This window comes from Podarcis erhardii, assembly GCF_964252035.2.
Source record: "Podarcis erhardii genome assembly, chromosome: 12".
Lineage (NCBI taxonomy): Eukaryota > Metazoa > Chordata > Lepidosauria > Squamata > Lacertidae > Podarcis > Podarcis erhardii.
In genome coordinates, this window is record NC_138513.1 from 10,181,549 (window position 1) to 10,205,213 (window position 23,665).

General features: G+C 43.6%; 1 protein-coding gene across 7 annotated transcripts in view; it reads left to right on the forward strand.

The window, feature by feature from the left end:
* Window positions 1-23,665, forward strand: part of DPP6 (dipeptidyl peptidase like 6) — a 506,474-nt gene that overhangs the window by 327,172 nt on the left and 155,637 nt on the right. For all 7 annotated transcript variants that reach the window (XR_014150079.1, XR_014150080.1, XR_014150081.1 and 4 more), the window contains exon 2: window positions 21,195-21,309. Coding sequence is in view for 1 of the 7 variants with exons in the window: in XM_081834265.1 (XP_081690391.1) it covers window positions 21,195-21,309 (115 nt within the window). In the remaining 6 variants the exon portion in view is untranslated. The remainder of the gene's footprint in view (window positions 1-21,194; window positions 21,310-23,665) is intronic.

A 23,665-nucleotide genomic window follows, 5' to 3' on the forward strand; every position in this document is an offset into this window, starting at 1 on the left:
TTTATTTTAGAGAAAAGGGGAAATAATGCCCCTTCAGTATTTCTAGAGAGGTGTTGGTGCCCAGAATATGAGCACCAACTATTTCTTCATCGCACTGCAAAATGAAACAGCTTCTGGTTTATTTTATGGTCTGCTTTCTCTTACAATTTGCCTCAGTTCTGCCCAGATTTCATTCTGTATAGTTGGAGGGTGGAGGAGGGCCACCTAATCCAACCTCCTCCTCAGTGCAGATAGTCAAAAGCTAAACTACTAGAGCATCTTCAACAGATTTTGTGCAGCCTCTGCTTGAAGGGGCTTCATTGGTGGTGGTACAGAAAGACTACAGTGAAACGCCTCTCCTCTTCTTCAAGAGTTCCAGAAATAGGAAGAAGTGCTAAGGCATTACCTGTGCTTGAGAAACATCTTAGCAGAGTGGAGCACTTCTTTCTGTTTATTGAGTTTTTCAGTGTGCTCCAGAGTTTCCCAAGTGCTGGCAGTGATCAGAGTGCTTGGTAAAGGAGATGAGAGACTTCCCTTAGCCTTTCTCAATGATGCAATGCTGGGCTGGGTGGAGAACTTTAAACATCTCTGTCCAGGCCAGTGCCATAACAGGGAGAAAAAATATTCACCCTCTTCCTCTGCTGAGCTGTATGGATCAGCCAGCAAGCTGAAAAATCTGTGCCTGTCTGTGGGTGTGATGTAGGGTTGCAAGACTTCCAGGTGGAGGGCTTGAATCTCCAGGTGGACAAGAGTCGTCTTCTTCTTCTTCTTCTTCTTCTTCTTCTTCTTCTTCTTCTTCTTCGCTGTTGCTGCTGCTGCTGCTGCTGCTGCTTGCAAGCTTCATCCAGGCAGTGCAAATTATAGCATAGGCTCTCTGGGAGAGGGTGGGTCAGATCTTCTCCATTCCCTTCTCCCAATTAACCTCCATCTCCAAGATCCACCCCTGTGGCATCCCCAGGTACTGCCCCTGGGAAATTCTGGGATGCTCCTAACCTGGCAACCCTACTGTGCTGTGTGTGAGTGTGTGCTCTGGTGTGTATATGTGTTGTTGTGCATGTATATGTGAGAATGTGGGGTGGCTGGTCCCACTTTTGGGGCCCACCCACTGCCAGCATGTAGTCCTCAGGGAGGTTGTAACAGGGCCACATAGCCCTTGAAATGTGTGTGGGGAGTTAGCCAGGCCTGAGCTAGAGTGTTGGACTAGAGAAGCAACCATCCTTGACAAGTCAAGAATTGCATTCTTGGCAAGTCAACACACTGCATTTACCTTATCTACTCCAGGGGGTGGGGAGAACTAGGAAATTCTCAAAGATAGCAATGTCAGACAGCTGGTCTATCAGGAAAAAATGGTGCTGATTTTGCTACCCTTGGATCAGGTAAGCCGATAGCAGTTCCAAGTGAAAGATTTTGATCAGTAGCCTTTCTTCACCATCTGACTCATGCACATTGCATCTAATTATTCTGCCCTGGGAAAAGGAAGACGGTGGTCCAGCAGATAGGGTGATACCAACAGGATGTGATTCAAGAGTCAGGCTGTCCTAAAATGTTACCCATCTGCCTTCACTGTGATTGGACCAGGGAAGGAAAGAGGCGAAAGCTTTGGACAGGTGTCCATTATTGTGTTTATTTTTAGTAGATTTATATTTCACGATTCTATTATAGCCAGGCATTTGTTATCTGTTCCTGGCAGCTCCCAGATCATTGGATGGAAGAATGTTTTCAACTGTAACTGCTTTTAGATGGTTTTAATTGCATTTTTTTTAATGTTTTAACTGTTTTGGAACAGTTTTGCTTGGTTTTTGTTTTCAAATTGTGTACAGTTGTACCTCGGGTTAAGTACTTAGTTCGTTGTGGAGGTCCGTTCTTAACCTGAAACTGTTCTTAACCAGAAGCACCACTTTAGCTAATGGGGCCTCCTGCTGCTGCCGTGCCACCGGAGCACAATTTCTCTTCTTATCCTGAAGCAAAGTTCTTAACCCGAGGTACTATATCTGGGTTAGCGGAGTCTGTAACCTGAAAGTATGTAACCTGAAGCATATGTAACTCGAGCTACCACTGTATCTTTTTGCCAATCTGGGCACTTTGGGAAGCAAAGGTGGGATATAAGTTTAATGGATAATAATAATAAACTCTGAATGACGCCCGCTTGGTGCTAAGGTTCTGGGCGTGCTAGGGAGTCTCTCTCCCTGCCCTCACCCACTAGCCATGGGGCAGCTCCAAGCGTCTGACTATAAGTGATTTTTATGTACGCACATAAGTCTTGCAACTGAACCCTCATGTAATATGTGAAATTACTGCCTGTGTTTGCTCAGGCTAAGCTAATGGCTGACATTCTGGCATTTTGAAATGAGACAGCCATTGGCGTTCCCAATTTTATGCCACTATCCATGTTGTGTCCAGGCTACTTGTACTACTGAAGGTGGTCTCATATATTGCAGTAATCTAGTCTGACTACGATGAAGGCATGAATAACATTTGGCAGATTATCTCTGTGTAGCTAAGATATAATCTGGCTTCAGAGGAGATGTGTGGAATTCATTAAATTAAATAAATAAATCACAGCCCTAGGATATTGCTTCTGGCTTGATCTGAATCTGAAATGTGTTGTTTGCTTCTGTTCTTGTGTGATCTCCCAAACCTAAATCTCCAGTCCACAAAATACTTCAACTGAAGTCCTTAGATTTAAGATTGTTTAATCCATTAGAAATTGCTGGGATTAAGTCAATCCAGCCTAATACTTCCACTTAATTGGGCTGCTACAGAGATTGGAAGTAATAGCCGAGTTTTGTTCTCTGGTGCAGACTGGGTGCAGCAAGAGAGGGGCAGAAAATTAAGGTGGTGTTCTGGCCTTGAAAAGTCTACTGGCCCCAAGGGTGAAAAACCAAATGCCGTAAAAGGGTAAAGGCTTGTGCTGCTTTCCTTGACCTTTCTCACCTTTCTCACCTTTGAGAAATCCATGGAGTCTTGCAATGTATTTTGGCTTTTTGCTGTTATTGTTGCAACAATATGTTGTGTAGTGCTCAACAGTGGCACAGAAATGGCAGTGGGGTTGCTGGGTCCTGGTCCTTGCTCCAGCATGACGCAACAAGTCTGATTTCACACCTTGAGCTCACTAGGTGGTTCTGAGAAAGCCATTCCTTCTCAGCTTAATATGAGGTGAGGTTGCCTGGCAAAATGGGGAGTGGAGCATCTCTCTCTCTTTGGCAGTGTCTTTTGTCATTTCAGAATAATAATATTCCATGACTCAACGCAGTCTTCCCAAATAACTGTGAGTCGTGTATTGCTTGTGATGTAATGGGGGGGGGGGAGCAGAGGACTGTGCCATAAAGCCGCAGAATATAGGTCAGTGTGCAGTTGAGGCATCTTTTCTGTGGCTCAGTTACCATCTTTCATGGCTGTTTAAGCACTTTCTGCAAACAGTTGCACTCAAGCTGGAAGGCTTTAAATTCCCCATTAGGATCTGTAGTAGGTTTCGCTGTCCAAAGTGTAACATTATAGAAAATTTGTCAAGGATTTTCTAGGGAACACCTCGCATTTTTGTGCCGAAATCCTTCTTCTACATAGAATCATAGAATTGTGGAGTTGGAAGGGGCGCTGGGGGTCATCTAGTCCAAACCCCTGCAATGTAGGGATATGCAGTTGCCCCATACAATTATCTAGTAGCAGTAGACAGATCTTACTCATCCATGGATATCTCTGTCCTTTTCTAAAGCTACTTGTGCTGTCACAACATCCTGCAGCAATAAATTAGCGACTTTCTTTTAGCTTAAACCTGTCAAACTTGTCACTGGAAGTCTCTGAGTGTTTACATTTTGAAAGATCGTTCATCAAGCCATCATTTTCTAAACTAAAACTCCCTTGCTCTTTATGAGTCCTTTCTTAAACAGTATGATTCATTTTCTGATTCAGCAAATGCTTGTGCCCTGACCCTCGGTGACAATCAAGTGACTTCCGTTTTGATAAGTTTAGTTTGCAGGTACCTCCTTGCAGGATTTCTGGATGAAGGCTGACAAGAAAAATAATTCTACAGTATACAGAAATGCATATTATGGGGCAAAATGTGCATAAAATTGCTCAAAGGGGCGACAAAATATAACATACAAAATGCATTGTCTTTAAAGAAAATTGCTTTCAAAAATGTATGTATTAGGCTAAATTGCACAGAAACATGCTGGTGAATTTTCATGAAGATTTCACACACACACACACACACACACACACACACACACACACACACAAACACAGAGTTTGAAACGAGGCAAGCTCACAAGTGCAAAAAATGGAGGGAAACCATTATTGACAGATTTTTCTATCCCTGGTCAGGCACTTACTGTAGTTCAGTTTAGGGATGAGAAACCAGTGGCTGTCCAGTAACTGAGCATTCATAACTACCATCAGCCCCAGCTCCCCGCCTCCTCCCTCTTCTCCCTCTCTCCTCCCACCACCAGTCCCCTGGCTCTGAGCCTTCATCTCTTGGGGATTCCCTAGCTGGTGCCCCCCTCCCATCTGCATCCAAGCCAGTCCATGACACAGAAGAAGGCATGAGAGCTTCAATCTAGCTCTAGTGTAGCAAAGCAGCTAATACTTTGGATAAGGAAGAGCTTCTCTATCCATATCAAAAACATTTCCAGCTCATTTAATGAGAACTGGGTGGGCATCCTGTTGCAGATCTGCATGGCGACTGGAGATAGATAAAGATTAACTCGAGGAGGGTTTGTTTCTTAGGGTGGAAAATGTGTCACTGCACATGCTCTAATATTTTGCCTCACTGTCTTCTTGGATCAAATTGATTTTGGAGCACTAGATGGACCTACAGAAACTATGAACAAATGTTTTATTATATTACATTACATATTACATTACATTACATTACATTTCTATTCCACTTTTCCTCAAAGGAACTCAAAGTAGTATTCATGGTTCTCCCTTTCTCTTTCTCTTTCTCTTTCTCTCTTTTTCCATTTTGTCCTCACAAAAATCCTGTGGGTAGGTTAGCCTGAAAAACAGTGACTGGGTCAATGGCACCAAGCAAGCTTCATGACTGAATTTGGATTTGAACTCTGGTACCCTAGGATGTGGGTGGCGCTGTGGTCTAAACCACTGAGCCTCTTGGGCTTGCCAATCAGAAGGTCGGCAGTTCGAATCCCCGCGATGGGGTGAGCTCCTGTTGCTCGGTCCCTGCTCCTGCCAACCCAGCAGTTCAAAAGCATGTCAAAGTGCAAGTAGATAAATAGGTATCGCTCCGGCGGGAAGGCAAACTGTGTTTCCGTGTGTTGCACCGGTTCTCCAGAAGCGGCTTAGTCATGCTGGCCACATGACCCAGAAGCTGTACGCCGGCTCCCTCGGCCAATAAAGCGAGATGAGCGCCGCAACCCCAGAGTCGGTCACGACAGGACCTAATGGTCAGGGGTCCCTTTACCTTTACCTTTTACCCTGAGTCCTAGTCCAACATAAGGTTACCAGATTTTTTTCAATGAATCCAGGGACACTTTTCAACTTCAGTAGATTTTGTGTGGGGACTGATTTGTTAATCCGGGGACTGTCCCTGGGAAACGGGGACATCTGGTAAACTTAGTCCAACACCCTAACCACTACATATGCAGGCATAGTTTACACATGGCAAGTTTTTGGGTGTGTCTCAAGATTGTACCCACAAACACAATATATATCTGGAGCACCAGTTAGTTTTATTGGAACCCTGGTCTTCCAGGTCTTAGTCCAACACTCTAGCCACCACACCTGCCTTCCAGGAGAGCAAGATGAGTTGGCCGTGGGTCACAGAGGCTCCTCTCAAACCAGTGTCACCTCTGAACAAATGCTCATTTGTCATCAGCTGCAGGTATACATCTCTAAGCAATTGCATGTGCAGAACACAGCTTCGCACTTTTGACATTTCCTTGCCAGATTGGGGCAAAGGTACACAGACACTGGCAGGCCTCTTCAGCATTCATTATCCACCTGCCTACCAGCGTAATGATTCTCGCAAGCAAATAGCAAAAAATAACACAGACTCTCTTCTTAATATTCCTGCCTTGATTCTGACAGGCACTTTTCGAACCTGCAGAAATAAAACGGAGGCCCATTATGCATCCCATCTCCACTGTGCATCGCAATAAGCTCTTCCCTAGCATCAGCACACTGTTGCTTCTGGCTCTGCAGATTTCTGTCTGAAAGGTAGCTGTGAAAACAATTTATTTGGAGATAAAATGAAGAGGAAGCTTTAGATTTGAGAGGGGGAAATGGGCTATTAATATACATAGTTTCTAAAATGCAGATAATCTCCCTTAGAATTTGCAGCAAGTGAACAGGAAGGTATAGACTCTATTTTCCTTTTTTTTTCTTTGCTGTATGTGTGTGTGTGTGTGTGTGTGTGATTTTCAAACATTTTCACAATAATCTTCATATCAAATAATTACGTTGTTTCACAAGTTGACTATCCACTCCCAGCTCCACAGTGTTTTGACTGAAACCTTTTCTACCGCATTATATCTTTACCTATTGCAAAAAGTTTCTCTATTACTGTTATTTTATCATTTTTCTTCCACTGCTTTTATCTTGACTCCTGCCTGCGATTTCATTTGACTAGAGTATTTTTTATTAATAGTCCACAAAAGGCCTCCGTTCCTGTATAAAAAGTTCATCATTTTGATCTCTTGGGTACAGACCTTTCTAAGGGAGTCTCAGCCTTGTGTCTGTGAATCCTGATTGGGCTGCATGTGCCAACCAATCCCCTTCCAGTATTCAGTCATGAGCGTAAGTCATGGTGTCATCCATTTACTGCACTGATTCACTGAGAGGTTGGGGAGAATCTTGTCGTCCCCTCTATTTCTGGACTTCAGGCAGGAGTGCTGCCGCTTTTACAGTCATAACAGCACCAGCCACTCACCAGATGGAGGCATCAGCAGGTTCGGAGAAACCCCTAAAAGAAATGTTAAGAAAAGAACTCCAAAAGCAGACCAATAAGGACTCAGTGGCTACAGAATGCTGACAGATAGTTGAAGGTGGCAAGAGGGGGAATGGGAAATTGGGTGATAGGACAAAGTGAAAGGTGTCAGGGCATTTTGACACCCAGACACACACACTCCACAGATATGGGTCCCCACCCTGTCCCCGCCATCGTGCCCGTGCTGCCACCAGCTCCATCACAGCAACTGTACCCTCACAACAGCAGGATGCGGGTGGCACTGTGGTCTAAACCACTGAGCCTCTTGGGCTTGCCGATCAGAAGGTCGGCGGTTTGAATCCCCATGATGGGGTGAGCTCCCGTTGCTCTGTCCCAGCTCCTGCCAACGTAGCAGTTCGAAAGCACACTAGTGCAAGTAGATAAATAGGTCCCACTGCGGCGGGAAGGTAAACGGCGTTTTCATGCGCTCTGGTTTCCATCACTGTGTCCCGTTGTGCCAGAAGCGGTTTAGTCATGCTGGCCACATGACCCAGAAAGCTGTCTGAGGACAAACACCGGCTCCCTCGGCCTGAAAGCAAGATGAGTGCCGCAACCCCATAGCTGCCTTTTACTGGACTTAACCGTCCAGGGGTCCTTTGCCTCTTTACCTTTTTTTACCCTCATAATACAGCGGCGGCAGCAAGGGCGTGGCACAAGCAGCAGTGAGGTTGGTAGAGGGCTGGATCCGCTGCCTGAGGCAAATGGCTTCTCCTCACTTCATGCACAGGCTACTTCTGAGTAATGTATCCTGAAAAAGGGTGTGGCTGACAGTGAGCAGGAACACTTTGCACTGCAACATTCTGTTGCAGGTCCTGTTTGATTGTTTATTATTTTTCAGGCCACCTGTGGCTCCAGGGAGCACTAATGTTCCTCACTTGCTTCAATGTGCCTAAATCTAGGTCAGAAAACCAAGAGGCGGCCATTTACCAGTCAGTCATTTACAGCCCTCTGTCCTATGCCTGCTGTTGAGCTGCTTGCAGTGAAGGAACGTGCAAAAAATAGTGTCTGATTCGGGGGAGAAGAACTTGCCAGCGCATATGTGCACCAGTGCTTGGGGGGGAGGTTTATGTGCATCACAGCTACGCTAAGATGCCTGGTGGGGTGTTTGTGTGCATGTATGGAATCTAAAGCTCTGATCTATATGTCCTGCAAGTGGTGCCAGATAAGGGCCAGGTTGTTAGTTATTGTTGCAGAAGTCCAGCTACTTTTTTTTGAATTAAGGGTTTTGCTGTGATAGTGTTTGAAAACCCTCCATTTTAGATCTTTTCTTACCATTTGCAGCATGACCTGTAGCTGCTCCTCACTGGGACAAATGTAAGGAATATTACGGATGCTTACTGTATTTTTCCATCTATAAGACTAGGTTTTTTTCCTTAAAAAATAGTGTCCAAAATTTGGGGGCGTCTTGTACATGTGGGGCATCTCCCCCATTTTCTTAAATTGGAGTCCCCCAAAATAGGGGGTGTCTTATACATGGGGGCATCTTATAGATGGAAAAATACGGTATATGTTTATATGACAACCAAGTGATACAACAGTGCAGCCAAGTTTACCTGCAGCAGAAGTAGCACTCGGATGTGCTAAAGGTAGACCCTCTGTTTTTAAATCATTTTTCTTTCCACGGGATTGCTAGTGGATTGCTAGTTTTTTAATTGGTTTTGATATGCAAATGACGTTCATTAAATATTTCCCCTACATAAATCCTTTGAATACATCAGAGGTTTGTTAATACTCTGTACTAAGTTGACTTCTTAGCAAGAAGCTTGAGGGCTTTGTTTTTTGCAAATTCTGATAAAAATTGACCTGACCCACTTATTTCTTTAAACAGTTTATATACTGTTTAGCTACAAGCGTCTCTAAGCAGTGTACAATAAATAAAATACAGAAAAGATTTAAAAAATCAGTAAAAAATCTAATGTCCAACTAAAATATCATGTGGGTTGGATTTAGTGTTTCTCCAAATTTTCCGTTGTGGTGCTCAGTTGTTGTTTTTTGGGTTGTTTTTTAAATACCAAACTGCATACAAAACTACATTATCATCATCATCATTATATGTTGCAAACTGTTTTGAGAACTCAGTAGTTGAAAATAGGTGTGTATGTTGAAATTTAACAAATAAATAAATTTGCAGGAACAGGAGTTAAACTTATCTAGCTGTTGTTTCAGAGGTTTTGCCCCCAACGCTTGCTTTCAATGAGCAACACACAAATCACCCATAAGCCCCTCAAAGACTTTGAGAATCACTGATTTGTGGCCCAACCTTATGCTTCGCAGAGCAGCAACCACATTCCATATTAAACAGAGATGAGATACTAATATGCATATAAATATGATTCTTTGGGGGGAAAAGTTTAAAAAGCAATGAGAAAGGTTAGTCATAGGTAATAGGTGTGTTTTAGCTGCATGTTTTGTTTATTTTCAAGATGATTTAAAGGGCAAATTGAAGCAGTGATTGGAGAGCATTTGTCTGAAGTTGGCTGGAGATGTATCCTATGGTCATCTAGGTGACAGATTTTTGGCTGGTTGGAGATAAACATGCCAGTAATGATTTCACTGACAGCCTCCTGCACTGGAAGGGTTCCAGACTCCATCCATCCGATCATCCTTTTCACATTCAGAAACTGTGCCATCTTGGATCCAGATAACAGGCACTATCACATTAAAATACAGGCTTCTGGCTCTGTATTAGAAAGTGATGCAGACAGAAGGAAGTTAACACCTGAGCAGGTTGGGTAATGTGGTGTTTTGCAAGCAGACACTAATAGGTACAAATCTGACTTTCTCTTCTTCTTTTTCAAAAAGTGCTACATATGGATGTAACAGAGCTGTGCTCAAGCTTTGAAACTGGTTGTTTTACACATCAAATTCTGGGCCAATTTGAAGCTATTATGTAAGCAGGAGAAAATGAGTCAAGCAACAAAGAAAGCGGAGAAGCTGTGTAGCAAGATTTAACGCAGTTTCGATTAATACGCAAAGGCCATTTAGGCCTCGCTTTAATTATTCAGCATTACACAAAGTACAAAGCAAGTGTCTAAGAGGATCACCTGCTCATTATATATGTGTTGTTGATGCTTTGTTAAGAGCTGAAACTTTGCACACCCAATTTGTGTGGGGGCTTTTTTCCTCGGATTAGTAACAGTGTGGACTCCAGTGTCGTTGATAATAAAAGCAAAGTGGGTTCCTTGAAATTAGAAGGTGGGGAATTAGCCCTTCTTTCTTTAGGTTTTGTAGAATTAGATGCAGTCAATAAAGGATGACAGCTCTTCCTCGTGGTTAAGTCTCACTCTTTGAGCCCCACTCCCCAGAAAGCCTGTCTATCAAGAGTCTGGCTGAATCAGACCCAAGTTCTGCCCAGTTCCACAACTTTCTTTTTTGCAGTGACCAGACAGATACCTCTGGGAAGCTCACGAGCAGGACATGAGGACCAAAGCACTCTCTTAACTCCCCAGCAACTAGCATTCAGGGGCGCGCTGAATATATTTTGTAGAAACTAGTCTAGCTCAGTTGCTAGAGCATGAGACTCAGGGTGAGGGGTTTGAGCCCCATGTTGGGCAAAAGATTCCTGCATTGCAGGGGGTTAGACTAGATGGTTCTTGTGGTCCCTTCCAATTCTGCAATTCTAGGGTTCTGTACAAATATAGTCATCATGGCTAGTAGCCTTTATTATCCTTAGTCTCCATGAAGTTGTCTAATCCCTTAAACTAGTGGCCATCGCCATGTCTTGCGACAACAGATTCCAGTTTAACTATGCAGCGTGCAGGGGGGAACTTCTGTTGGTTCAAGGAAAAATATAGGTACATAAAGGAGAATTCCTGGATGCCAAGAGAGAACCCGAGCAAAGATTTAAAGTCAATAATATGCAGCACAAGTGAAGCTTGGAAAGATAGGCTGATAGACCTTCAAAATAGAAGAAGAAGAAGAAGAAGAAGAAGAAGAAGAAGAAGAAGAAGAAGAAGGGGAGGAGGAGGAGTTTGGATTTGATATCCCACCTTTCACTCCCTTTAAGGAGTCTCAAAGCGGCTAACATTCTCCTTTCCCTTCCTCCCCCACAACAAACACTCTGTGAAGTGAGTGGGGCTGAGAGACTTCAGAGAAGTGTGACTGGCCCAAGGTCACCCAGCAGCTGCATGTGGAGGAGCGGAGACACAAACCGGTTCCCCAGATTACGTGATTACTGCTCTTAACCACTACACCACACTGGCTCTTGAAAGTGAGTTCCAAAGTTTTTCCTCCTCCCCAGCATATAAAAAGACCACACGTTTGGTATGTTAAAAATGGTTTACTTGCAAACTCTCAAAAGGCCAGGTTCACGTGCTTTTCTATACGGCATTCAGAAAAAGTTACACAGGCAGTAATGCTTGGCTTAGTTACATTGCTGAAAGTTCCTAAATTATTGGAATAGGAACTCAAGTGTGGCTTGTGAGAGCCATGCAGTCTGAGCTGGAGCAACCAGCTCAAACCTCTTCACATATCGAGCTTCTCATGTTGACTGGGGAAACAATAAGTTTGTTTACCCATTTACCCCCAAGGTAAGGGAAGTGGGCATAGCTAAGTCTGGCAGGACAGCTTATTTTATGATATTAACTCCTTCATGCATTAATTAGACTTAAGCATGTTGCTAATATAAGGCTGGTTATTCCAAAGCTTTTCCCTTTCCATTTTCTCCACACATGGGTGGGTGTTTGTTTTTTGTTTTGCATTTCTTTGATGTCCACCCCACTTACGTATTTCCACCCACCCACCCTAAAAGTCCCAGAATTAGCAACCTTTCCTCTTAGGGGTGCTTTTCTAGCCTCTTAAGAGTTATGATGACCCTTTTCTGCAACTAGAATTATTCTCTGTAATCCAAATGTGGTCACATTTTAGATTTGTCTAAAGGCATTGCAAATATTGTTAATTTTTTATTCCTTTCCTAATGATCCCTAGCATGGAATCCAGCTTTTTCACAGCTGCTGCATTCTGGGTCGATGTTTTCATTGAGCTATCCACTACGAACCCAGTGATCTTTGGCACAGTTTTTTTTAATGACCTTCACCCAAGGTTGGGGAGGGCTAAGTTCTTGAAGCATTTAGCCTGCTACAAAACTTTTGCTAGCCAGCTGTTTCGAAGCGGTCCTAAATCTGCATAACTAACAAGTGTGACAAATTTCTTCCTGGTGAGATGTTAGAAGTGACAGCAAAGTGACAACTGAACATGACAGCAACGTTGGAAATTATATCATGCTTGGTCTCACAAACAGATTTTCTATGCGGGGACTTGGGCTGGAAAGACCCTTTCTTAAATTCTGTTCCAGATTATAACACACTGCTCTGGTCTTGCCAGGTGAGACCCTGCAGAAGGCTGGACCAGGTCAGTCAGAGTTAGATCAACCAGGAGCAGAGTGTAACTGCCCACATTAAGGGTTGCCAAGCTATTGGGGTCCTGGGCACTTCTGCAAATGACAGACACAAACCCTCCAAGAGAAGGCTTCGTTTAAACCCCACTTCAGCATGGAGGGGGCAGTGCAAGTGGGGTTTAAGATGGGTGTCAGGGAATGTATCTGTTGACTGCATGTGCACCTATAGGTGCTGCATTGATGAGCCATGAAGTACATTGTAAAGAAAAATAACAATGGAGTCCCTTTTTTGTCTTTCTCGTTCCTGGGCCTAAACATTTGCATTTCCCTGCTTGCTACCACTATTCTCCATAATTGCCCCCCATATACGTGAGGACTAGATACTTCTTTACAAATGAAGCCTGAGATCCAGATCAGCTCTCAAACAAATACATTAAAAGTGCCCTAGGCACAACAGATTTGTAAGAATATCGGGCCTTGGAATCGTCCGTTTTAATATATTTTATAAAATCTCACAGTCACAGTGCCCAGGAAACTTCCACTGACTTTGAATGCCTTTAAATCAGGCCACCTATAAATACTTTATTCGCGGCCATGAACCCAATTACCCTCAGGTTTTCCGTTCCCCTTAGTGCAGCTGTGGCACAGAAATTTATTAACTTGTAACTTTTATTTTAAGGGTCGCACGTTGTAGGGGGTGTTGTAGCGTTCAGCTTGGACGCGAGAAACCCAGATTCATACTCCTGTCATCCAAAATGTACATGGTGTGGCCTCGGAAATCAAGCAAAACAAAGCTACCCCATGGGCCTGAGGTCAGGAGAAAATGAAAAAAGCTGGCCCCTCTTCTTGGTTTGCTGCCGATGGCAGCCATTTTGTGCTGGCACTCCCGGCACTACCAGCAAGATAGGAGTACCAGCAACTCACTTTCCTTACCAAAAAATAAACTGCAATAAAGAAGTATTAACAAGTCCTTTAATGCACTGAGATGTACTGTAGAAATTCCTAGCAAAAATCTATCTGAATGCTGATGTTTGATTCTTTCACTTCCTTTCCCCAAAGAGTGTTGTCAGAGCCACCCTGGGTCCCAGCTCACAAGAGACCAAAGTCCAGTCCAAGCTATATACAAAAGGTTTTATTGAAGATCATTGTCGTCATTACATCCAAACTCCGTGGCTCCGCATCTGTTACCCTTAGATGTTAGAAGTCCCCTCTGAGTCCGTCCCTCCCCTGCACCAATTTAAGAGGCTTGTACTGCTCCACCTTTTCCTCTCTTTCCTTTTCCGCAGGGTCTTCCTGCCCCCCTGTCTTCCCTCTTTCCGGGACTCCCCAGAGGCTGAGTCTTCTCCCGCCTGCTCCCCCCTCCTTCGTGCTTTGGCACCAGGCTCCTCCTCAGAGCTCTCCTCATTTCCGCGCGCCTCTATATTTGAACTTGGCGCGCGTACGTTGCCTCTGACCTTCCTTTCTACAGTTACGCTGCTCTCGGTACTACACTCCTCCCTTTCAGGCAGGACGTCTTGCTCCGAACTCCTCCCCCTTCCTCCTTCCTGTCCTGCTCTTTCTGACACACTGGCAACTCCCCCCCCCTCCACTCCTTTCCGACGGGGGAGCTGGTCCCGCTTTGCCACTCCCACTGGGGATTCCCTCTTCGTTCCCCTCTTTCTGACTGCTTCCCTCTCTATTGCCCCTTGGCCTGACCTGGGGGGCTCCCTTCTGGGAATCCTCTGATTCGCTAGACGGACTTTGGGACAACCTCGGCTCGTTGTCGTCCTCTTCCTCCTCGCCCTCGCTCTCTGTCTCCTCTCTCCCTAAAACCCTGACAAGTGTCTAACTAAGTACTTCATTTTTCCATTCTGATAAAAATTCTTGTTCAGGCAGGGAGGTAGTACTTCTGATTGTGCCTCCGGAAATGCATGTAAGGGGAATATTGTGTGCTCTAAATATTACATAGGAACAGTAGTAGTCAGCAGTGAGGTTGGGTTGGGCTGATGTGTCTTCCCAATACCAGAATATCTGCTGGTTACCAAGAGGAAGAGGGTGGAGGTGGAGGGGAGGTCGGTGGGGTGTGGGGGCAACACCGGGAACGTTGGCGTGGCTGCACCACTGTACTTAAACTGCCCCACACTCTGCCTCTCTCCTTCCCTACAACTCTCCCTCTCAGTAACCAGCAGTGACTCCAGCACTGGGAAACCAAGTACAGTGGTACCTCAGGTTAAGAACTTAATTCGTTCTGGAGGTCCGTTCTTAACCTGAAACTGTTCTTAACCTGAGGTACCACTTTAGCTAATGGGGCCTCCCGCTGCCGCCGCGCAATTTCTGTTCTCATCCTGAAGCAAAGTTCTTAACCTGAGGCACTATTTCTGGGTTAGCGGAGTGGGAGGAACCTGGGGGAGATGGACCAGACTTCTGATTATTTCTTTTCGGGTGACGCCCACTTGGAAGATGCTCTTGAGGCAGCAGGCCTTGAAAATGGGTGTGTGGACCTGAGGCGATATTCAAAGCAGCAGTACTATGCATCTGTCAAGGAGAGATTTACAAGGGGAGCAGTGTCATTTGTCACTTTGGGCTAAAAAGCAGTCTATAAATAATCTCCACCATACCATACCAACCTTGCGCTCACTGTGTATGCAGTTCGTGGCTTGCGTTGCAGTCCTGAGGTGCATGGAGAGCATGCTAAGCTCCTTCAAGTCTGACCTAAGCAGCCCCAGCTGTGAGATCCAAATGCTGCATGAGTGTAAAGAGCCATTAAGATATGGTTACCAGATGTCCCTGCTTCTCTGGGACAGTCCCCGGATTTACAAATCTGTCCCCAGACAAAATCCATCCCTGGAATGTCCCCGGATTTCATTTAATGTCCCTGGATTTATATTGTAAGTATTGTAGATTTATTAGTAGGGAATGAATGCTGCGTCACTAGTTCAACGGCACACGACACATCATATGGGGACTTCAGGCGAAGCAAAATGGTGGGTGCCACAGCAGCGAGCAGCTCCTGAAACCAGCCATAGCCAACTGCGCTACCAGGCTGGTGAGACTGCTGCCGCCGCCGCCGCCACCGCCACTGCCAAGGGGGAACCGGAGACGCCTGGCACGTCAACTGGGGGAACCACCGACACCCTCCCCCTGCGACCCAAATCGAGTCAGGAGCAGCGCTCCGGGGCCAGGAAAACCCCAGAGCCGACATAGGGAGAAGGAGGAGAGGAGAAGGAGAAGGAAGAGAGAGAAAGAGGAAGGAGAAAAAAGAGGGGAGCCCCGACCTTGCCGCACCGCTGAGGAGGAGAGGTAGAAGAGCACCAGGACGGCAAGGACACATGGCTGAGCCCAGGTCCGACCTGAGCCTACTCCACGCCGACTAGCACTCCAAGAGAGCAGGCCGGGGCCCAGAGGAAGGCCGTGTGACAGAGGAGACCACTGAAGAGAAGATATTACTTCTTTTTTATTATTTTTTTAAAAAACAACTTTTTAAATAACTTTTTTCTCTCTCTTTTTTTAAAAAAGTGTCCCCGGATTCTTTGAAAAAAAATCTGGTAACCTTACATTAAGAGCCCTGCTGGGTCAGAACAAAGGGCTATCAGATCCAGTATTCTGTTCTCACAGTGCCCAGCCAGATGCCTCTGTGAAGCTTGCAAGCAGCACATGGGTACAACGGCTCTCTTGCTATTCATGTTCCTCAGTGATTGGTATTCAGAGACACATTGCAGTGCCTGTCCCCTGTTCATGATTCCCTGCAACTGAGCCTGGAGGCAATGTAGCCATCACGATGAGTAACCATGGATTTCCACAAACATGGACATTTTACAGATTGGGAAGTAGGCAATGCTAGAAATTCTTAGAGATGTTTATGATGGGAACTTTTTACAATTCTGTGATTCTATGTAAACCGAGGTGGTCAGGCTTTCCAAAGAAACAGTTCCCTCCTATGTACTTCATGATGGAACCATCAATGTATATCAATGAATCATCAATGCTCCCTAGATGTTTAAAAGGAGGCCAGAATTGAATTATTGCTTGACTTATTTAACCTAGATCAAAGAATCCCTAATGAGGGAGGGGCACATCAGTTCTCAAGAAGTTGGAGAGTGGATGAGGGCATGATATAATGAATTAACCATTGGTAATCATGAAATTGAGATGGAAGCCATAAATCTTTGAAAGAATTATTGAGTCATGGAAATTATTTTAAGCATTCTTCCCTACCTTCTAGGATGTTCCTACAGGAAGCTGAAATGATTAGGCTCCAGCTCCAAATATATGCACTGTTGGTTTTATAATGTGCTGTTACCATCTCCAACCATGGCAAATGGCCCATAGAATATAAAAGGGGGATTTATGGTGTATCTTTTCAGCATTCACATAGGGCAGATGGAAAAATAATCTGAGCTGTGCAGTTTAAAGCAGCTCAGCCAAATATTTCTTAGTAGAGCTTTATTATAATTTTTTCCCAAGACTTCCCCCCCCCCAACAAATATATTACTGAGCATCGATCTGGCTTCTGCAAGACTTATTTAAGAATAACAGCATGGATTTCTAGATTTATATGTAAACTAGATGTACATTTAATATTACTTCATTCACCCTGTGAGGTCCCGCCCCCTTTAAAATAATTATAGTAATGATGTCTGAGCATCTATCAAGGCTGGTTGTTTTTAAGCACTGAATTATAGCATTAGGTGCTTAGTATAGTATCGCTATTTCTGTTTCTACTGCTGCTATTGTAATGATCTAGGCTACTCTGAAATATCCAGATAAATTTCCTAACTCAAGTGGAATATCAGGAAGAAACTACCTGTGAAGCTAAATGCTATCACCTGTAGTTGAGTGCCTGTTTTGAAAATGATAAATATCATGTAAGGGTGGGATAAGGTCCACATCATGTTACGGGTGGTGGGTTTTAACCCTTTCCTACACAAATGACATTTAGATTTTCTATATATATATAAATATCCTTCAGATACTCATAGCCCAGGGCAGGCAAACTCCCATTAGTGCTAACTGGAGCTTCCTTCTTCCTTCCAGTGGGTAGAAAAGGGTTGGACTCCACTGCCTTCATTTGATGGTCCTGATCTGCCCACTTCTTCCCCCTTTCAATTTCAGTGGAGGGTGGTTCATTAGGGGTGAATAGGGCACTGGCCCACCAAGCTGAGTTTGCCTTCAGCCAGCCCACAACTGCCTTCTTCCATACAGTACTTAGAACCAGGCCAAGGGGGTGATGGCCCTGCCTGACAGCTTCCACCTCATCGGTCTCAGTGTTGTCCTTGTAGAGCTCAGCAGAGTGGAGGAGGAGGGGGACAAAACTATAAGAACTTGCCTCTAGTGCCCCCTGCTGTTGGGCTCCTTGCCTTCTGCCATGTCAGTCCCAATGGGGCCCCACTCACCACTGTTCATTTTGGAAACCTTGCACATGACTACAAATGATGCACCGTGCACAGTTCTCTCCTTATAAGGAATGTGGCTGTGTAAAATGGAGACTATTAGTCCTCTAGCTCCCAAAGTCAGGTTCGCAAATCCTGGTTACCTACTTGGGCCCAGGTGTGTTTCTTGTTCCTTGTTCCTCAGAGTACATAAAATGAAGCGCTCCTGAGTCCACAACTTTTTTGTATTTATTTCATGGCCTTATGTTTATCTTTGCCAATTACCTCACATAAAATGAGGCCTACCATTCCACATGTTGAAAGTTTTCCCCCTAAATGTAGAAAATTGCAATTATTTAGTTGATTGTTGTATTTTTATTACCACTGGGGAGACAGTGTCATTGCTCTCTGGATATTATTATTATTATTATTATTATGGCACTAAAATGTGTTGGATCGACTTTGATTCAATAAAAACCAAATAGGGATAAAACTAGCACAAAACCCTGGCACCAATTTGGAGTCAACTGAGCAATGTTGGGTTTGGGGCTACACCTATGGCTCCCTGTTTGTCAACTACTCAGTTTGCAGGGTGACACAAAACGTGAGGTTTGTGGCACAAAACTTTGGCAACAGTCTGGAGTCTTATCAAACAAGATTGGACTTTGGGGCATTAACTTGTGACCCCGGTTTGCTGCATCAATAACTTGGGGGGCAGCACAAAACACGGGGTTCATGGCACAAAATGGCACGAAACTTTGGCATCTGTTTGGAGGGGATCCAGAATTTCAGGGTCACACATTAATGAAGCTGTGTTAGATCTGGTGTTGCTGTCTCATTGTGTAGCAGTAGCAGTCAAAAGGGTTGTTCAGATCTCACTTGGATTGCCTATTTTTCTTCAGTTTATCCTGAAAGTCACCCTAACCACCCTCTTTGATGTCTTAGTAATAGGCAACCATCAATGCAGGTGAGCCAACTCACAGCTGATTAAGCATTGCCCTCTCTTGATCACGGGCTGCGACATTGCCTTTGTCCCTGGCTGGGAGGAGTCGCTGCATCTAATAGTTTCTGCCCTTCTCTTTTAGATTTTCTGCTAGTTTTAAAAGTCCGAGACTGGTTACATTATGCTCAGATTAAAGAAGTTTTTAAACTTGATAAAAAGTTAGGATTCCAGGTGGAAAAATCGAAGTTAGAAACGGAACTGTTAGAGCCTAAGACTAAGATACTTTCAAGAATGTATAACTTGCTGTTAAAATGGAACACACAAGATGAGACGGTTAAATCGGCTATGATAAAGTGGGCACAGGATATTGGGTATAATATTATGTTTGAGGACTGGGAAAGGTTGTGGACTACTGGACTGAATTTTACTGCATGTAATGCTTTGAAAGAAAATGTAATGAAAATGATATATAGATGGTACATGACCCCAGTCAAACTTGCAACAATATACCACTTGTCTGATAATAAATGTTGGAAATGTAAGGAAAATGAAGGAACGTTCTTTCACCTTTGGTGGACTTGCCCTAAAGTGAAGGCTTTCTGGGAAATGATATATAATGAGTTGAAAAAGGTATTTAAGTATACCTTTCTTAAGAAACCAGAGGCTTTCCTTTTGGGCATTGTCGGCCAAGGGGTGTCAAAGAAGGATCGAACATTCTTTATGTATGCAACAACAGCAGCAAGGATACTCGTCGCTAAGCATTGGAAAACTCAAGATCTACCCACTCTGGAAGAATGGCAGATGCAACTGATAGACTATATGGAACTGGCCGAGATGACTGGCAGAATCCGAGATCTGGGAGAGGAGACGGTAGAAGAAGATTGGAAAAAATTCAAGATTTATTTGCAAAAATATTGTAAATTGTACGAATGTTAAGCAGGATGTTTGATCATAACCAATTTGGCACCATTGAATCAGACGAAGCGAAGTATGAAGATAAGTTAAATTTATGAAAAAAACAAATTTTTAGATAATTATTAGGCTAAGTTTAATGTTTTAAAGAGTGAATTAAATCTATCTAAAATTTAGGACATAATATTGGAAAATTAGATTTTAAGGTGGGGATAAGGGGATAAATTGCTGGTTAAATCTCTATAAACTTGGAACACAGGAGCGGGAGATGTGAGGAAGTCCAAAGAAGATAAGAAAATATGTTATGATATGTAATATTTTTATATGTTTTTCTTTGTGCATCTTAAGCAAAAAATCCTTAATAAATATATATATTAAAAAAAAAGAAATCAGCCCTCAGCAACTTAAAAAAAAAAAAATAGATTTTCTGCTAGTTTTAAAGAACCAAAAACAACAGCATGCATGCATTTGGGTCTAAAGGGTTTTTTGATTATTTGAGAAGTTGATTTAGGCTTTGGCAGCCTACTCACATTGGCACCAGCTGCCTCTCCTTTTTGACCTCTATTGGGTTGTTGTTTTTTAATGTGAAAGGAAGGGTTGGCTGTGAACAGAGATAACAAAACCCACATTGTTTTCCTGACTCTTTGGCTAATATTGGCACACATTAGGGAAATCACTAAATCTCCATGCCCTTTGCTGCGAGATTAAGATAGTGGTTGTTCTTTGCCTCTCAAGGGTAGGGGAAGGGTGAATCTAGTACAATTTTCAAAATGCCTTTACCACAGTGCATAGAATTTGCATATATAAATGCATGTTGCTGATCATTTAATTTTTAATTTAATTTAATTTTGTTGCTTTGAGGGTTTCTTTTTAAAAAAAAAAAAAAGAGTATGAAATTTCCCAACTCATTCTTCCTCTTATTTTCCTTTTTCAGAAAATTACTTGCTTTTTTCAAAATCTTCCTCTGCTGCCTGCCACCCAAACCAAAGCAACAGAGTAGGAGATAGTATAAGTGATGGGGGCCTCTATTATGCTGGCTATCCAACATGCTGGAATGGAGCTAAGCAAGAAGGATGTGGTGCTTTTGGTCCTCTAAATCAGGCTTCCTCAGCCTCAGCCCTCCAGATGTTTTTGGCCTACAACTCCCATGATCTCTAGCTAGCAGGACCAGTGGTCAGGGATGATGGGAATTGTAGTCTCAAAACATCTGGAGGGCCGAGGTTGAGGAAGGCTGCTTTCAGTGTTGTTGAACTTCATCTCCTATCACTGACCACTTGCCACACTGACTGGGGTTGATGGGAACTGTAGTTCAACAACCTCTGGAGGGCCACAGGATCCTCACCCCTGCAATAAAGGGTTCTCCAAGGTGGAGGGATAAGGTACTATGTAAGTGGATCTAAACTATTATCCATGAAACTAAAGTCTCATTGTGACATCAGAGCAGCTCAGTCAATGGCAGACAGGTGGTCCAAAGCCCCTGCTTGCTGGTCCTTGTACAGCAGATTTGAACCACCAATGGTTAAAATCACCAAATCTCTTATTATTGCAATTCGGTTTGTCCCATGCTGCCTTGCTCTCCTAGTTACTTACGCAAATAGTTACTTACAGCTGCCCCTATGGCTACTGAACCTAATTGCTAATTGACTAGATTCACCTTACATCGTGTTTGGATGCGTTTGTTGCTCATGGCCTCTGCTTAGCCGTTCCTTTTTTCTTTTTTCTTTTTTCTTGCAGGAGCTGGTGGGGAGCAACCCTCCACAAAGGAACTGGAAAGGAATTGCAATTGCGTTACTTGTTATTCTGGTTATCTGCTCCTTGATTGTCACTTCAGTTATCTTGCTGACACCAGGTATTTATATAACCTTTAGTTTTAGTTGTTGCTGTTGTTGTAATTTCAGTGTCTTTGGAAATGCATTTTAAAAAGGCATGGGCCTGATTAAACTGAACTTGACGGATAGATCAATCAGATGGAGAAAATCTCTCCCCCGCTCTTTTAATCTTGAAAGCAGGGGTGTGCTTCGCTGTGTTTTTTAATGATACCGAACATGGAACAGTGATGCAGTTAGGTAATTTTAGACTAGGATTTAATGGCCTTACTGGGGCAGGAGGGCCCTCTAGATGGTAAGAAAGAGCTGCTGTGTTTAGGGGCTTTCTTGCTCAATTATTTCTCTAAGACAACGTATTATGCACTGCCCAGAAGAAAGGCAGCTACCCAACAGCTACATGGCAGAGTTTTCTCTTTGAGTTGCTGTCTCTCAAGCAGATGTTAGTTGAGGAACCTGAAACCCAGGGATCAAATGCCACCTTCTGCACCTCTCTGTCTGCTTGTTGGGGCATTACGCACACCCTTACCCTTTCCCAAGACCACATCTCTCATGAGCCCTCCTTCAGTATTTTTGCCTGGTTGGAATGTGTCCTTCAACTCTGATAATGCCTCTTTCTTGCCTGAATGGATGCTGAAGAGGGGTGGGTGGGGGTGGGTGTGTACAAACAAGCATACTGTACGAAGGTAAAATGCACATTCATTCTCTGCCAACTTTTGATGTTGACCCTGCCAACCACTGGCATAAGGTTGCCAAGAATAGAATGTGGCCCTCAAGTTGACAGTTGTCCCTCACCCCTAGGTTGGAGGCATAGGTGCCTTGTCAGGAAAAGACTTCAGCTACATTGATAAATTAACTCGTTCAGCTCAAGTAATTCCTTAGGAAAGATGTTCTTCCCTGGAAAGTTAAGTGAAAAAGGCAAAAAGGTTAGGCTGGGTGTTCCCATAAGACCACAGTTTTCTGCTGTACGTAAGAGAAAGGCTGTGGAGATAACCATTTGCCAACAAATAATTTTCTTTAATGCTAGAAAAACGCCATTTTAAACCTAAGATCAAAAGCAGAACAAGGCAGAAAAATAACACAGAGATTTCATGGGAGAGGGGTAAGAGAATATTCCTTGTTCTAACAATCAAGGCGTGGGGGGAAAGGAAGGGGAAACAGAATGAAGAACTATCTAATCTGATGAAATGTCTTCAGAATTGTCCCATGCAAAAGTAATGTCTGCCCTAACTAGAAAAACATTCCAGGCAGAGAACCTGTGGCTCTTCAGATGTTAGCCCCAGACATGAGAACTGTGGCCCATTAACACCTGCAGGGCTACAGGTTCCACTTTCCTGAAGTTGGGTTGTAACCCTCAACATTGTTCTCTGGCACTGTCAACTGTAGCAAATGAGCTGAGAGATTTGAACTGAGGTCTCCTTGCCTCACAGGCACAATCTTAGATATGCTGCTCTTTTATTTCAATCTCATGAAGTTATGGCTTCACGCTGTTCACTGGGGTCCCTTCCAACTCTGCAATTCTGTGATTCTATCCCACTCTCCCAAGCATTTCTGCACTGGCACACTAAGTCTTAGGACTAAACCATTATCATATTGCAAGTGGTGGTTTGTGTGCCTGTTACCGAAATAATGCATGCTTCACTACTAGATCTTAAGTGGCTGAAGTACCTTGGGACCAGTGAAGTAAAAAGCCATTTTCTCCTCCATTAATTGGCTCAATGGAGTCTGTTTATGGCATCTCTAAACAGGGATGTGTTTAGCCTGCATAACAAGTTAGCACTAAACAATGGGAAAGATGTTTAGTGCTTCAAGGCTTCTCTGATGTGCTTAGATATAAACACCCTGATTCTAAATGCATTGGCTTGGAATCTGTCCCATTGGTTCCAATTTAGAGCTGTGTGCAAATGTCCTCTCGAAATTTTACACTCTGTTTTAGTACAGAGAACTCATGGATGGGGGAACCATTTTGCTAAATAGGGTTTGAGTAATTTTCCAACGTTTTTCTTAATGTTGTGCTCGCGTGATTTGCAATGGAAAGAGCATAGCTGCTCTACCCCAACTTAGGCCTCTCCCTGCCCCCCATTCATTAAATACAGTTTGCAAAAGATAACGTAATATAAAAACATTAAAATATATCGAAAAGATACATTAAAAAACTGTTGGCACCATGATCACCATTTTCCACTTTGGCAGTGCTCTAGACATAGCATTGTCCTAGAACATTGTGGGGTGAAAATGGTCCCTGCTTTTTTAAAAATGTGGTAAATATCTGGAGAAAATTCTGTAAAGTTGCAGTCTTATTTGTTGAGGGAGGAAAACAATTCTCATAAATTTTCTTAGAAAAAAATGTCTTTGGAGAAATTTCAGCTTAGTTTTAATTTT